Source organism: Gnatocerus cornutus, chromosome 2 (assembly GCF_029298725.1).
Source record: "Gnatocerus cornutus isolate USDA-ARS CGAHR chromosome 2, icGnaCorn1.1, whole genome shotgun sequence".
In the NCBI taxonomy this organism is placed as follows: Eukaryota; Metazoa; Arthropoda; class Insecta; order Coleoptera; family Tenebrionidae; genus Gnatocerus; species Gnatocerus cornutus.
In genome coordinates, this window is record NC_142234.1 from 2,436,956 (window position 1) to 2,454,836 (window position 17,881).

Sequence of the window (17,881 nt, forward strand, 5' to 3'; positions counted from 1 at the left end):
AAACACAGTCAAAAATAATTAAATACTGCATCTGAACAACGCTTTCAATGGTATTTAAATGGACCGGCACGGTTTGTTGATCCTCCATAGTGCACGGTTGCATACTTTACAGGCGGTAGTGCCCGCACTCCATGATGATGAAAATCATGGATTTAAACTTGCGCAGAACGATTTATCTCGATCTTTTCAAATTGGAAATTAATCACAATGCATCAGGCAACGTTTTGGTGCAAAAATGCGTAGGCACAAGAAAATGTGAGTAAAAAACTTGTTGAAAGTTGGTTATCACCAGAAAAATGATTGCAGAATTGTTCGCTATGAGGTGCAACTAGTATTCACGACTTATTTAGCACTGTCACAGGTTTATTGGAAATGGAAATTCAGTGACACGTATGCAGTGAAGCGATTTGACTCATTTATGATTGCATTTACGTTAAAACAGTTATTTCAATTATAGACTTTCGCTAGTAGAGTTGAAGATGTGCTGTCATGAATATGAAATCAAATTTTTGCGCAACCCAAAAATTATGGATTTTATTTCCCCTCCATAGACGACATCAGATAGACTTCCTACAGAAGACATTGTAACAAAACTGCCCAAACCATACGAAATTAAAGGTTCAGCCAGACTTGCTGCATACATAAAATTTGATGTTTCCTTCAAAAAGTTTAATATACAGTAGAATTAAGTGCCTAGCTTTATTTTCAAAAACCTATTTCAATGTGCCCCAGCGTGGGGTACATTAGGACCAATACATGTATGTAGAAATACATTTTTTTAACCCCTTTGGGATGGTTTTTTTACCACCATATTTTACACCATGATTTCCAAATAATTCCGGCATATGTAAAAAAATTAATCAATTTAATATCTAAAAAACCTTTAAACAGCGGCAGTAAAAAAAAGTGGTGTCCAAACCTGCCCAGGTCTACCCTACATGTTCTAATCTATTGTTCAAGTTTTTTATCACGCCGTGAAAAAATTGTATATTAAAGAACGTGTTTTATAATGGCCAATTTGGTGCACGAGTTCCCGGTGTACAAAACGAGCCGTAGGCGAGTTTTGTATGGGACGAGTGCACCAATGCCATTATAAAACAAGTCCTTTATACTATTTTTTCGAATTTGCACCCCTTTTTTAATAATAAAATTAAATTTTAGAATTCTAAGAGTTTTCGTGTTACACGATTGGTAATGGTTTTGTAACCACGACTTGCCACTTGATTTTCAAATTTAATTTAAAATTTGACATTTATTGAGTTTCACTGTCACTGAATTTTGACATAACTTAACCTAACCTCACAGCCAGTATTCGTATCTATTATATTAAGGTACAATTATTGTTGGCCGCAAAGGACAGTTTAATTATATTCATACATTTTTATTCACGCAGCAATTTATTAAACACAAATCGTAAAAACCAAATTGACCAAGAACTTGACAGGAAACAGGTGACAGCCAGACTAATTAGTTCTGCCAATTCTTAAAAAACAAAATTTCCTACTTTGAGTTCTTTTATAGATACCTATAAACGACTCCAAATTGAGTACTCTAATGGACCTATTAAAGCGGCAAATTCGAAAAAATACTATTTTGCAATCAGTTATTTTCATTAATTTACCAAGCGTGTTTTCGGGCTCTTTGGGAATCGTGGGCGGTAAAGTAAAAGTTGAACAAATTCACGCAACTACAACGTTTCTTTGACATTGACAATCAGTTTTATTACACAAAAAAACGACAAAATTTGCTGACACCATAATAACGAAATCAAGGAAAACTATTTTTATATGATTTAAATTTTTAATGATTGTTTATTAATCATGATTTATTGTTCTAATTGTGCAAAAAACGTAATAACCATCACGGGCGGTATTGTTTAACAAGTTTTGACTTTGAAAAATTTGATAAATAGCGGCAGTCGGTAGCAGTCAAAGTAAAGTCATTAGGTAAGGGCAATCCTTTCCAAAAATTTCAGAATAATTTGGAGCTCTTTGGAATTTTTGGAAGGACGTTTGATAAAGATTTTATCTAATTTTCACTAAACGGATCAACTGTAATACTTCCCAAAATTTTTTGAAAGGACAAACGTTTTTGGGAGTCTTCGTGTTGCTACGACTCGGCTCCACCTCATCTTCGCAATTTCACTCAGATTTAGATAAATTAGAAATTTTTGGAAGGACATTTGATGAAGAATTCCGGTCGGACTTGCGAAAATCGTCGTTATGAAATGTGCAAATTTAAACTTTACAAATAAAACTGGTCAGGTTTTCAACACCAATTTTTGCTGCTGACCGTACAATATACTGGTCACTCATGTATACTAGTTGACATTAAAATGGGGGCCTCGCTATGAATTGAAAAGAAGTATAAATAGTGACCACATCCAGTTTTATCACGTATGTGGGCTTCTTGCTCGAAAACTGTCAATCTCTCAAGTAATACCGATGGCAAAGATGCAAAACGACTCCACAAACTAAGAAGAATAATGTTCAAATATTTTGAAGTTGACGTTCCCAAGTTCTGACGTTTCAGCGTCTTTGGTGATCAAACTTCACTCTTCTCCAATTAGTCAAAACTAAAAGTTTTTTCTTTTCTTCTAAATTGTACGATTAGGCCAGTCAACAAGAACATCGGGTATACGTGAAAAATAAACAAAATTCCAAAAGTTTTGAAATTTTCGTCAAATGTGTATTAAGTAAGAAGAATGATAAATCTCAATTTGCAGCATCGTAGGAGGTCCGGAAGTTACTTAAAAAAATTGAAACGCGTTATTTTCTTTAACTATGCGAACAAAATTACAAAAGTCTTGCAAACTTAATACAATGAAAAACAGTATTCTTTGTATCTTGTATTAAATTTGCAGCTATTTTTGACATCCGGAACTTGATGATTTAGTAAAAATTAATGTTTCTATTAATAACTCAGAGAAAAAAAATGCAAAAGTTTTGCAAATTTGTTAAATTGTGCTTAAAGTGGCTTTGGATATTGACGTAAATTTGCAGCATTGCAGGATGTACGGAACATATTGCAATTCTATTTGACAATTCGATATTAACAATTTTCGATCGAATAGCCGAACAAAATTCCAAAAGTTTTGATAACAAGTTGCAAATGACGAGAATTCAATTACAAACACATTCTTAAATTTGCAGCTTCCTATGAGCTCCGGAACATTGTTATATCACAATAAACATTGAATTTTTGACGAATTTAAAATCTCCAAAAAAAGCTCCACTGCTAAAACACTTTTTTTGTGCTCTCACATTACCTTATGGAAATTAAGAGTGTTTGAGTTTTAGTCCGGTCAAAGTAGACATAAAAATATTGACCAAATAACAAAAACTCCGACAGAGCCAAATATTTGTGGAGACCATGGGTACACCAGTAGAAATAAAATGCCAAAAGTCCCCATAGATCCCATGTGTGCTAAAAATTTATTCAAGGTCAAAGGTCAAAATTTTCGGTTTTTTTGATTTTTCTCGAAAACGGTAAGTTTTTTCGAAAATATAGTTCAAACAAAAATTGTAGATCATAAAATTATCTACAAAAAAGGTCCTTATACTTTTTTTCCTAAAGATCACCATTCCTAAGATATTTCCGTTCTAAAAATTTAAAGAGTTACATTCTTGAACAATTTAATGCAACAAATACATTTGTTGTGGTTGGTGAAGATGTTGATTTGTTGATACTTCTTACTGCCCGGACTCCAATTGATACAATTATTTACTTTTTAAAACCTGGGAGGGCTCAACAGCGAACAGAAATGTATTCTTCAAAAAGTTTATCTGCTTATCCAAAATGCCAAAACGATATTTTATTTTTACATGCGATAACCGGCCGCGATACTATGTACATCGGCAATGTTCAGAAGAGGAAAAACATCAGTATTGAAATTATTTGAAAAAAAGGATTTAATTTATTGCGCTAAAGTATTTGAAGAAATTGACTCTTCTCCTCAAACGATAATTACAAAAGGAATTCACTTTCTCCTTGCAGTTTATGGAGCTCCAAAGAAAATTAATTGTATTGCCAAGTATAGATATTTGACTTTTGTAAAAAATACACAAACAAAAAACAAGTACAACTATCTTGTCTTCCTCCAACATCGACTTCTGCTCATCAACACTTGTATCGAGTATACTATCAAGTTCAGACATCGCTAGGCAATCAACTGAACCCCGAAGACTGGGGTTGGAAATTAACAGATAATACTTTGGAACCGATTCAAACTATACTCCAACCTGCTCCAGATAAATTTCTAAATACTATTTTTTGTATTTAGTATCAACAAATCAACATCTTCACCAACCACAATAATTGTATTTGATGCATTAAATTATTATTAAGAATGTAACTCTTTAAACTTTTAGAACGGAAATATCTTAGGAATGGTGATCTTTAGGAAAAAAGTATAAGGACCTTTTTTGTAGATAATTTTATGATTTACAATTTTTGTTTGAACTATATTTTCGAAAAAACTTACTGTTCAATTTCATGTAAATATTATAATCAACCTATGCCTTGTATTGAAACTAAGGAAAAGAAGAATTCGAAAATAAACAAGCAAAACGACAACACGTTTTTGAATCTTTTTGAATAAATACGACTACAAATTGGTCAATTCGAAGCCGGATAGCGATACCAAATACGTTTAGTCATCGTCTGTGCATTGTGTCCCAAAATCTGAAAGCGGAATCCACATCGAGACGTTTGGCAGTGAACTTCCTGCAAGGTATCCAGCTCAATCATCAAACCAGACCAGAGACAGACGAATACAGAAAGCTATCGAAGATAAGTCACAAGTTTAGACAAGGTCAGCCCTATCCTTTATTCCTACCCATTCCTGGTCCATATTGCCTGTTCCTAGTTTTGTTTAACCAATAAGGAAATGGCTCCCAAAAGATCGGAACATAAATTAGCTTTGGCAAAAGTAAACTCATTAAATAGGCAAATGCGAGATTGTTTTGATTTTATTGAATCTTTAGATAAAGAAACTCTTAATTTAAAAAACAGAACAGAGCTCCAAGTAAGAGTTACTCAGTTAAAACCATTGCTAACTGAATTCCATAATAACTGTTCAATTTTGGAATCGTTAGATCAGTCGTTGACAGATGAGCAAATTAAATCGTTTTCTGATTCATATTTTGAAATTTTAACAGCAGCGGAATCACTACTTACTAGCCAAAATGAAGGTAAATCTGCAACAAACAGTGAACATAAAAATCATGTCAAAGTTAATTTGCCAGTGCTCAAACTGCAAAGTTTTAACGGTGATTACTGCAGTTGGCTTGAATTTCAGGATTCTTTTACCGAAATGGTACACAACAACAGAAGTCTAACCAATTTCGAAAAAATTCAATACTTAAAAATATCTTTAACAGGAAACGCTGCTTCTCTTGTTCAAAATGTCAGTATGACTTCTGACAACTATGAAAAGATTTGGAATTCTTTAACAAAACGGTTTCAAAACATTAGTTTGTTGTCACACAGCCACATAAGCGCGATTTTAAATATTACGCCAATGAAAACAGAGTCATATACTCAATTAAGGCACATTCAAGACAGTTTAAATAAAAACATGCGTGCTCTAAAAAAATTGGGAGTTCCAATAGAAACATGGGGAGTAATCATTAATCATATAATTTTTGAAAAATTTGAAGAAAACACTAAACGTGCTTTTAGTAAAATTCATATTTCAGATCAATTACCAACACTTGATGATTTAGATGAATTTTTAACACATCAGTGCACACTTTTGGAAAAAATTGATAAAACTTCAACTCCTAATAAAACTGATTCCAAAATTAATTATGCTGCACCAAATCAGAGATTAGTAAAACCATTCTTTAGAAAAACGATGAGTAACACAGCATTTAATTCAAGTTCCTTAAAATGTGAGTTTTGCAACAATAATAATCATACATTAAACAAATGTTTTAAATTTATTAAGCTCACTTTTGAAGACAAACTGAATTTTGTAAAAAAACTACCTAAACTTTGCGAAAATTGTTTAAGGTCTAATCATGTCGTGGCTAATTGTAAGTCTACCTCTAGATGCAACCAATGCAACCAACTGCATCACAGTTTACTACATCCTGAGATCCCATCCACAAGCGCTAACAGTATTGTTAATCATTCTAATTCAAAATCTACGTTAAATCAAGTACTGTTATCAACAGCTATGGTCAAAGTCAAGATGCCTTCAGGTGAATGGTGTTCTGTTCGGTGTCTTCTTGATCCAGGTTCTCAAAGTAATCTTATGTCTGAAAACTTGTGTCGCAAATTAAATATAAAAACAACAAATGTTAAACTAGGCATTGGAGGTATTAACAATTCTTTTTCTGAAATTAAGCAAAGAACTACGGTTCAAATTTACTCCGAAGTCAGCGATTATTCATCTAGCTTGTCTTGCTATGTTATTCCCAAAGTCACTGAGAGTCTTCCACTCACATCATTTAACTCAGAAATGCTCAATATTCCTACTGAACTACAACTAGCAGATACAAATTTCAGCAATTCAGGTCCAATAGATTTATTGCTAGGAGTATGTGAATATTATAAAATATTGGAAGGTCAAATGATCAAGCTGAGTGTTTCTAATGAGACATTTTTAATCAAAACAAAATTGGGATGGATTGTAGCAGGAAAAATTCCAGGACTTAAAGCATCAACAATGAATTCAAATCACACAATTATTGCTTGTCATTCTGTAGATCATTTTCTAGAATTAGACAATGACGTTAAAAAGTTCTGGAGTTTAGATGAACCACAAATTTTATCATCAAAACTTACCCCAGAAGAACAAAATTGTGAAAATCATTTTGAATTAAATACATATCGCAATGAAGAAGGTCGATTTGTGGTATCTTTACCTTTTAGAGAAAATCCTGAATCTCTTGGTGATTCTAAAACTGTTGCATTAAAACGTTTCTTAAATCTTGAAAAAAGGCTTGATAACAATCCATCATTGAAACAAGAATACTCTAATTTTATTCATGAATATACTGAACTAAATCATATGAGTCAAATTAATCCTTCTGAAATTGAAAACGCGAAACATTATTTTTTACCTCATCATCCAGTCATAAGATCAGACAGTTTAACGACAAAACTGCGAGTCGTTTTTAACGCGTCTACGAAAACAAGTACCGAGTTATCTTTAAACGATATTTTGATGGTTGGACCAACTCTTCAAAACGATTTATTTACTAATCTTATCAACTTTAGGCAACATCAGATTGTTTTGGCCGCTGACATTATGAAAATGTATAGGCAAGTATTAGTTAAACCAACCGATCAGTTATATCAACTTATTTTTTGGAGAGATGATCCTTCTGAAGAACTCAAAATATTTAAACTCAATACGGTAACTTATGGAACAAGTTCAGCTCCATATTTGGCCACTAAATGTTTGATGCGATTAGCAGAATTATATAAAGATCAGTATCCAAAGACTTGCAAAATCATTTCTCAATGTTTCTATGTTGATGATCTTTTAACAGGTGGAAAAAACGTTGATGAAGTTAATCAGATACGCAAAGAACTTGATATAATTTTAAACTCAGCTGGTTTTGAATTGAGGAAATATATTTCGAATAATGACGAGATAGTCCGCGACATTAACACAAAGCAGGTTAATTTTGATATTCTGACATTAAGCAATCATGATAATGCAAAAACTTTAGGAGTTATATGGAATGCTAAAGAGGATACATTTCAGTTTGCAGTGAAGAGTTCATTAACTCAAACACCTACTAAACGAAACATACTCTCAACAGTATGTCAAATATTTGATCCATTGGGACTGTTAGGTCCAGTCATCTTGGTGGCGAAACTAATCATTCAGGAGCTTTGGCAACTGAAGTTATCTTGGGATGACAAAGTCCCTCAATCTATTGCTGACGCCTGGCTCAATTTTGAGAAAAATCTAACTCACTTAAATTTAATTAAAATTCCTCGATGTGCAACAAAAACAGATCCAGTGCAAATTCAACTTCATGCTTTTGCTGACGCCAGTGAAAAGGCTTATGGTGCAGTTATATATCTTAGATGTATTGATTCAAGCAATAACGTTTCTATTCATTTACTGTGTGCAAAATCGCGAGTAGCACCTTTGAAGAAAAAATCGTTACCATGCTTAGAACTGTGTGCAGCACTTTTAGCAGCACAATTAATGCATAAAATAATCAACAAAAGTTCTATCAAAGTTGATTCAGTATTTTACTGGTCAGATTCTATCATAACTCTTCAATGGATAAATTCTCCATCGTATTACCGAACCACTTTTGTAGCAAACAGAGTAGCATCTATTCAAGATATTTCTTCACCATCAAACTGGAAACATGTCGAATCCATAAACAACCCAGCCGACCTCATAAGTCGCGGTTGTACTCCAGACAACTTATTAAATTGCACTTTATGGTTTAATGGTCCTTCGTTCTTAAAACAAAACATGAAACATTGGCCTAATTTATTGTTTCCTGTAAAAAATGAAACTTTGCCAGAAACAAAAAAGGCCTATTTACATCTTAACACTGATGTTACTAAAAAAGACAAAATTGAATCACATGAATACTTCAATTTGTATTCTTCATTTAACAAATTAAAACGCATTACAGCGTATTTGCTACGATTTAAATCAAATGCGAGCAAAAATTTGAGAAACAGACAATTTGGAAATCTTACCACTTCTGAGTTACAAGAGGCACTCACATGTCTTTTAAAATTATCACAAACAGAATCATTTCCATCAGAAATAACAAATTTAAAAAAAGGAAAAACATTGAAGTCAACTAGTAAAATTCTTAATTTGAATCCTTTTCTAGATGAATCCGGGATTCTTAGAGTAGGAGGAAGACTTCATCATTCAAATTACCCATTTAACAAAAAACACCCAATCATACTTCATCCTAAACATAAACTGACTTTTATCATTATTAATCATTTCCATAAATCTTCATTGCATTCAGGTCCACAAAATTTGCTCTCACTAGTAAGAGATGAATTTTGGCCAGTGAACGGAAAAAGTCTTTGCAAACGTATAGTTCATAATTGCGTGGCTTGTGTAAAAAATAGGAATTTGCCCATACTTCCAATTATGGGAGATTTACCAAAAGGTCGAACAATGTATACAAGTCCATTTTTTGAATGTGGCGTTGATTATGCAGGCCCATTTAATATAAAAGACCGGCAACTTCGAAACGCAAAGATTGTCAAATGTTACATTGCTGTTTTTATTTGTTTTGCTACTAAAGCTATGCATGTTGAGATTGTTAGCAATTTAACATCTGAATGTTTTATTGCTTGTTTACGCAGATTTATTGGAAGACGAGGAAAACCGTACAAGATTCATTCTGATAACGGTACTAATTTTCAAGGTGCTGCTGCTAATTTAAAAGAACTATTTAATTTACTCAAAAACAAGTCAACGCAAACCGTTATACAAAAAGAATTAAATAATAATAATATTCAATGGGAATTTATTCCCCCACGAGCTCCTCACTTTGGTGGACTTTGGGAAGCGGGAGTTAAATCAGTAAAATTTCATTTAAAAAGAATTCTTAGCAATGCTTGCCTTACTTTTGAGCAATTCTACACAGTTTTAATTCAAATTGAGGCAATTTTAAACTCAAGACCACTTTCGCCTTTGTCCGATAGTCCATTAGACTTAGAAACGTTAACACCTGGTCATTTTCTTATTGGGAAATCCTTACATTCAATTCCCGACCCTGATCTACTAACTGATCTAAACGAGAAGAGACTTAATACGTATCAACGAATGCAACAATTAGTTCAGCATTTTTGGAATAGATGGCAAAAAGAATATATATCTGAACTTCAAACTCGCAGCAAATGGAAGCAGAACCATGCAATTTTACTGCAAGAAGGATCACTTGTAGTTCTTCGTGATACTTCTATGCCTCAGTGTTGGAAATTAGGTCGTATTACGAAAGTACACCCAGGACATGATGGTTGTATTCGTGTGGTGACCATAAGACTGTCAACAGGAGAGGTGATGCGACCAGTATCTCGTATCTGTGTAATCCCAAGTGATATCTAGTGTATTTATTGTTAAAATTCTTATATTTCATTATGTATTAATTTTGAAGCGCATAGCCCTTCAAGGGGGGGAATATGTTCAATTTCATGTAAATATTATAATCAACCTATGCCTTGTATTGAAACTAAGGAAAAGAAGAATTCGAAAATAAACAAGCAAAACGACAACACGTTTTTGAATCTTTTTGAATAAATACGACTACACTTACCGTTTTCGAGAAAAATAAAAAAAAACGAAAATTTTGACCTTTGACCTTGAATAACTTTTTTAGCACACATGGGATCTATGGGGACTTTTGGCATTTTATTTCTACTGGTGTATCCATGGTCTCCACAAATATTTGGCTCTGTCGGAGTTTTTGTTATTTGAAATGTCTATTTTGACCGGACGGACTATTTGCTGTTTAGGCGATGATTTTCTTTGTAGAATTTGGAAAGGATTATTTAATAGTTTCTTAAATTTGTTAAAATACAGTAATATTATTTTTAAATTTAATTAAAAATATAAATTTTAATTTTTTTTATTCTGAAAGCTCTGTGATAATGAAATAATGTACGTTAACTTTTTTGTTTTATTCTTAAATTTACCAAATTAAAAAAAATGAGATAGTGAAAAATTCCTTTAATATCACAACATAACTAGAAAGATGAATTTTGCGACATTTTTGATGCACTTTAACACCACGTAATGTCTTTAATACGGATGCCTTTCCGTCTTTTCTTAATTCACTACACTCCACCAAGGACCTTAAACCTTTTTGTTTTACGTAATCATATTGATAATTTAAAGTTTTTCCGCACACAAAACAGTTAATTTCCCAGTCACTCATGATGAGGTTCAAGTAATTAATGACATTATCGGTTTCTGAGACCCTACAATTGATGATTTTCGCGTTTTTTCTCTTTATCAATTGTTAAAAAGTAAAGCGAGGACAAAAAATATGGTTTGTAAGCATTTTATCTGAACCATTGGTTGTTATCAAACTTTAGCTTATTCAGAAATACAAAAGAAAAAAAACACCCATCATTGGGCGAAAGAAACGAAAAATTGAAATAGGTAATTTATGTTACTGAGGTGAGTAAATATGTATTGTTGTCTTTGTTGCACTCTCGTAACGAGCGACATCGCTTTTAAATTCGTCAAAAATTCAATGTTTATTGTGATATAACAATGTTCCGGAGCTCATAGGAAGCTGCAAATTTAAGAATGTGTTTGTAATTGAATTCTCGTCATTTGCAACTTGTTAGCAAAACTTTTGGAATTTTGTTCGGCTATTTCGATCGAAAATTGTTAATGTCGAATTGTCAAATAGAATTGCAATATGTTCCGTACATCCTGCAATGCTGCAAATTTACGTCAATATCTAACGCCACTTTAAGCACAATTTAACAAATTTGCAAAACTTTTGCATTTTTTTTCTCTGAGTTATTAAACATTAATTTTTACTAAATCATCAAGTTCCGGATGTCAAAAATAGCTGCAAATTTAATACAAGATACAAAGAATACTGTTTTTCATTGTATTAAGTTTGCAAGACTTTTGTAATTTTGTTCGAATAGTTAAAGAAAATAACGCGTTTCAATTTTTTTAAGGAACTTCCGGACCTCCTACGATGCTGCAAATTGAGATTTATCATTCCTCTTACTTAATACACATTTGACGAAAATTTCAAAACTTTTGGAATTATTTCGATTTCATTGTCTTTGTTGACTGGACTAGATAAACTTTTGCCAATATCTCAAAGAATTTATTTTAAGGTAAAAAATTCCAAAAACTTAAATAAAAACATGCAAGGACAGCGGGCAGTGGTCTGAAGCCAGGACTCCATTGTGAATAACGTTGTCACAGACCTTTTCCATAAATCTTTCGGAAACAATAAAATAATCCAAGCGCCTAAAACCCAAATTTCCAAAAACTGTTAAAAATGTCTCTTATATTTACCATCCCACATCCTTGGCTCTAGCATTCGCCATGTACGTCCAGAAAGTGTAAGCTTTCTCTTTGTCCGGATACAAATTCCTGAAAGTATCGATGTACCCATCCCCCAAAAACTCAGTCATTCCGTTTCGTTCTTCTTCAGTAAAACCCGCATTCTTCTTATTTGCCTTGGGATTAGCGAGGTCAATTTCTAGATGCGAAACGTTCATATCACCGCAGACTACCACCGGTTTGACCGTATCGAGTTTCTTAACATGTGCTTTAAAAACGGTGTTCCAGTCTAAACGTTTCGGGAGAGTAACCAATTTACGCCCTGGAAGAAAACAATACAGACAGGGAAAACAAGAAGAACGACTTTTCTCACCCGCGTTTGGAACATAAACATTGACTAAATAAAACGAGTCAAATTCGAGAGTAATGCAGCGGCCTTCTGCGTCATGCTCTTCAGAGCCGATCCCATAGGTGACTTCAATGGGCTTCACTTTGGTCAACACACCAACGCCAGCGTAGCCGTCTTTGTCGCTACTGCACCAGTAAGTCTCGTATCCTTCGATAGTTTTGATTTCTTCTGGAAGCTTTTCTAAACTACATTTAGTCTCTTGGAGGCACAAAATGTCCGGATTATCGTGCTGCAGTATCTCTAAACCTCCTTTGTTTATCCAGGCACGTACTCCGTCAACATTCCAGGATGTAATGTGGAAGTTAGGAGTTTTCCCCTTCGAATTTTTCGCAGTGCACTTGAAGTTGGTTGTATCCCAATCCGTGACCGTGGCGTTTTTCGGTGCCTTTTTCTCTTTAGGCTTGCTTTTGGTTTCTAGCAAAAACTCCAAGTTGCAGGGGTGTTATTACAGACTCACACTTACCACTAGTACTTTCCCCATTGTCTTGAGGTTCCTCGGCAGTCTTTTTGGCCTAAAAACACAATCAATGACTGATCGTCATAAGGAGAAACTCACTTTAGATGCAGGCGCCTTCCGTTTCTTAGGACCATCTCCATTTTCAGCAGGTTTTTTAGCTCTGCTTGGCTTGGCAGCAGTGGTCTAGAAATAGAAATGTTAGTCAAAACAACACGTTTTCGTGGCAAATTTGATACATACTACTTGTGGTTCTTCCTCCTCTTTCTTAGCTCCTCTTTTAGGCTGCGAAAACGAAGAAATAAGACGCAAATTCAACGAATTGCTGTTACATACCTGCTTATTCACAGGCTCAGCTGGCTCCACAGACTCTTTTTTGGCTCTGCCTTTAGTCTGTTAAAAATAAAAAATTAAAAGCAAATCAGAAGCGTCTCTGTTACATACCGGTTTCTTCACCTCTTCTGCCGGCTCCTCAGACGCTTCTTTCTGGGTCCTGCCTTTAACCTGTTAAAAAACAAATAAATACGCGAGACAGTGAGAATTTTATACATACTTGTCTCTTCTGGGGCTCCACAGACCCTTCTTTCTTTGCTCTCCCTTTAGCCTGTTTCTTAGGGGGCTCCTCAGACGCCTCTTCTTCCTTCTTGGCTCCTCTGCGTTTGGGTAACTATAATAAGAAGTACAGTTCAAGTCAATGGAGAAAGTTAATACATACTGGCTTCTCTTGGGGCTCCTCAGCTTCAGCTGCCACTTCTTTTTTTGTCCGTTTAACGGCCTGTAAAATACTTTTTTAGGCGACTTTAACTGAAAATGAAATTTTTAGGCCTTAAAAGCGAGTCTTTTCTGACCGCAAACATTTTCGGCCGATCTATGGTGGCGCCATCTATCCATAGTTTTGCATATTACATCAAGATACCGATATTACCCTCAATTTTATACTTATTTGGGTAAAATCAAATCGACAAACTGCTGTAAAGTGTAACAAAGACGTGTTGAATTATTGAAAATGAATGTCTAGCAGTGTTGCTGCAACAACATTAAAAAACACATTAAACCTAATTCATACAAGTTGTGAAGCTACACGTGCTGAAACTGCAAATGTAAATAAAGAAAATATGAACTTTTCTGAACGATTCATAAATATTTACAATTATTTAGTTGTTATAATTGATTAAATCAATAAATCATAAATAAAAATTAATTAACTTGTAAATTTAATGATGTCGCCTAAAAAATCTTGTGTGTAACACGGCCAAAAAGTGCCATTTTGCCCTCGGCCAAAAAAGAACCACTTTTGGCCTTGGTACACAAATAGCTATTGTAAGTAACATAACCTATAAGATAAAATTTACCGGTTCCCAACTACAATACAACCGTGTAAAATTATGAGTCGCAGAGAAATAAAGCCCCAGAAATTCTCTCTTTCCAGAACGTGAATCCTGAGGATTCCTAAACAATTTCACCAAAGAATTTATGGTTGTCTGTTTGAGCACAAAGAATCTAATTGCATGCAACATCACTAACAGTTAAAAGAAAACGTATTTTCTCGTTTTTTTAACAGCACGAGTTTGTTTCTCGTCTGCACTGGACTTCAAGGTTGAAATTATAAAAACTGATTTTACAAAAAACCGCTGAAGTTATGCACCTCAAATGTGATTAAAAGCTGATTTTACCTTCGTCGCTGCCGCTGCTGCTGCTGCTTTTTTCGGCGGCATTATGATAGCAATGTTTAAAACTTATTTAATTGTTAAAAATGAATGAAAACCAGCACAACACAACGAAAGACAGAAAAACACAACGATAACTGCGAATAACGGACTTGGCTTGAAATAAAAGAGAAGCGCGCCAACTTCTACGTCTGGTGAGGTTGACAGTTAACGGTGAGTGACCGATGCAACCATGCAGGATGAAATTCCCTAAGGAAATTAACGACTTAAATCTAGCGCGAAATTTAAAATGTTGAATAAATAGACATTTTAAATTATGTACACAATTAAACAGTTTTCTTACATTATGAGAACTAGAATCTGAAAAAGTTAAGTTTTAGTACAAAAAAAATGTAGGTACATACATATTTGTTCTAAAATATCTAAGATTCTTTAAATCATACTGCTGAACCAGAAATTTTAAACTTAAAAATTCTTGCATTTAATTCAAACAGTTTTAAATAACGAGGATAGACAATAATCCGAATCAATTTTGCAGTCAAAACTGTTTTTTTAATAACAGAAATATAGGGCGTTTATTTTGTCAGAACTTTTTGTGTACGCAACACATTTTACGTTTTACAAGTAACTTTTCCTCAATTTTTTATAAATAATTGTAATAAAGTAACGATTTTGGCAAAGATTTGGTCATAAGAGGATCAAAAACTATAAAAGCGGTCCCTCGACCTGACTAACGGGCGGTTGAAAATAGTTATTTGTGTACCAAGGCCAAAAAGTGTGTCTTTTTTGGCCGAGGCGATAGAATAAAGGCAAGGGCAAAATGACACACAAATTTTTTTAAATTTTTTAGGCGACTTCATTAAATTTACAAGTTAATTAATTTTTATTTATGATTTATTGATTTAATCATTTATAACAACTGAATAATTGTAAATATTTATGAATCCTTGAAAAAAGTTCATATTTTCTTTAATTACATTTGCAGTTTCGGCATGTGTAGCTTCACAATTTGTATAATTTTTTTAATGTTGTTGCAGCAGCACTGCTAGATATGTTTATTTTCAATAATTCAACACGTTTTTGTTGGACTTTACAGCAGTTTGTCGATTTGATTTTACCCAAATAATTATAAAATAGAGGGTAATGTCGGTATCTTGATGTAATATGCAAAACTCTGGATAGATGGCGCCACTATAGATCGGCCAAAAATGTTTGCGGCCAGAAAAGACTTACTTTTAGGCCACTTTCGAGACCTAAAAATTCCATTTTCAGTTTAAGTCGCTTAAAAAATAATTTGTGTTGAAGCAGCCAATTGAAGTGGCCACAGCACGAAAAGTCACTTTTGCTTATTTGATTGCTTTAACAATAAATTATTAAAGATTCAAAGGTAGTTTAATTAGAAAGTTTTGAGATTCTCTGTTTTCACGTTTTAAAAAACTCAAAACTTCGCACACTTCTGGTGGATTTTCAAGTTTCATCTACTACTTAGATTTATAGACTTTTGATTTTTTGGCATTCAAATTGCAACTTGAAGTCTGAATTGTCAGTTTTTTCAGTTCTCAACTATTCAAGCTTTTGATCTTTTAGTTTTTTATATTACTGCAAACCCAGATTCAGGTTTGAAAATTGCATAATAACACTACTTTTTGGACGAAAATTGTACTGGAGCAGTGGAAAGTCATTCCTAAAGTAGAATTTCTTCCTGAATCTAAAACCGAAGCCCGTTTTGACTCAAGACTCTTAGATATTAGTAAAATAAGTTCTTTAAAAAAAAACGAGTTAACTTTGTTTTTTTCAGTATTGCTCAACAACTTGGAAAATTAAGAAGCCAGGAGAGTTAGTTTTCGCCAAAATATTTGAGACAAGAAGTTTGCCCTTTTTAAAGTATGTATTACAACTTAAAGATATTATATTTTCAAATTTTTATTTATAAGCAAATAGAAAAAAGGATTAAACGTTTTCATCCGTTGGCTTCTTCTAGTAGAAGAAGTTGGAATTATCTTTCACTTTTTACATTATTTATACATACAAGGTGTTTATAAATGTTTCTATCATCAAGGGTGGCTATGAAATGTCAAAGAAATTTGCCGCTGATTACAAATATGGGTTTAGATTTTTCAACTGACATTTTTAGTTAACCTCAATCATGAATCAAAGTAAGTTTTGAAAAAAAAACTGTTTTAGTTGTGGTTTGAAATCTGAAAATCATAAAGTTGGACACAAAGCGGACCCTAAAACGTCGTTGATGTAAGTGACACAATACATAATTTTCAAAATAGTAAAATTTACTATAAAAACAAAGCGGCAAAATAGTGCATGACAGAAATTCCAGAGCCATCCTTGATGCTAGAAACATTTATAAACACCTTGTATTTAAGAACTGTTGGCACTTATTCACAAATATAATAAAATATCGTATTTGACAAAACTTTTATCGAATGTGACATAATGCCTACTTGTTAAATCAAAAACGTACTAATTAATTAAAAATAGAAAATGATTCGATAATGCTAACTAAAATTACACAAAACTGTTAATTTTGAAAAAAAAAACACTTATTTAAATGATGTGTAGCTCAAAAACTTGACGTGATCCTAAATTTTTTTTTTAAATTTTTAATTCATTTTCAAATTTAAAATTTATAAAATCGTTTTTTTATTAAAAAAATTGTGTTTTTGTACAGTTTCTTAGTCAAAAACTTCGGAACTTGGCACAGTTGGTAAGCTTGTCTGAAGTAACAAAATCAGAAAATTTATTGACCTTACCATTAAAACTGACATTTATAGAGAAATTTTGATAATTTTTGGTTCATTTAGAAAATAAAAATTTCTAAAATTATTCTTGTCTAAAGCAGCGATAGTGCAGTTGCCGTTTTCAAATTAGATACGAGGTGTTTATAAATGTTTCTAGCATCAAGGGTGGCTATGGAATTCCTGTCTTGCACTACTTTGCCGCTTTGTTTTCATAGTGAATGTTATTCACGTTAACGACGCTTCTGTTGCGGTTTTGTGTCAAAATTTTTGATTTTCAAGTTTCAAATGACGACTGGAACAGTTTTCTTCTCAAAACTTACTTTGCTCTATGATTGAGGTTAACTACAAATGTCAGTTGAAAAATCTAAATCCACATTTATAATGAGCGGCAAATTTCTTTGACATTTCATAGCCACCCTTGATGCTAGAAACATTTATAAACACCTTGTATAAGCAAACTCATTTTTTTTTTGGTGCATAAGAAAACTAAAAGCCTTCATTATCAAGAAATTTTCCAAAATGACTCTGGGTTGCATTGTAAAACTTAATATGCCTCTAAAAATTACGATTTTTTACACAATGGCATTTATTATTTATTAACTGATATTC

General features: G+C 33.2%; 1 protein-coding gene across 2 annotated transcripts; it reads right to left on the reverse strand.

Moving 5' to 3' along the window:
• Positions 1-11,794: 11,794 nt before the first annotated feature.
• Positions 11,795-14,764, reverse strand: Rrp1 (Recombination repair protein 1). 2 transcript variants are annotated; one of them, XM_088030752.1, is made up of 11 exons: positions 14,526-14,764; positions 13,568-13,627; positions 13,406-13,519; positions 13,297-13,356; positions 13,189-13,245; positions 13,096-13,137; positions 12,955-13,038; positions 12,865-12,910; positions 12,363-12,812; positions 12,002-12,311; positions 11,795-11,953 (listed from the first exon to the last, which is right to left on the reverse strand). In XM_088030752.1, exons 1-11 carry the CDS (start codon positions 14,565-14,567, stop codon positions 11,836-11,838), a joined length of 1,383 nt encoding a protein of 460 aa, XP_087886878.1. In that variant the 5' UTR covers positions 14,568-14,764; the 3' UTR covers positions 11,795-11,835. The 2 variants fall into 2 exon arrangements, with proteins under 2 accessions (XP_087886878.1, XP_087886877.1); XM_088030751.1 differs by having other exon boundaries at positions 12,862-12,910.
• Between the last annotated feature and the right edge of the window lie 3,117 nt (positions 14,765-17,881).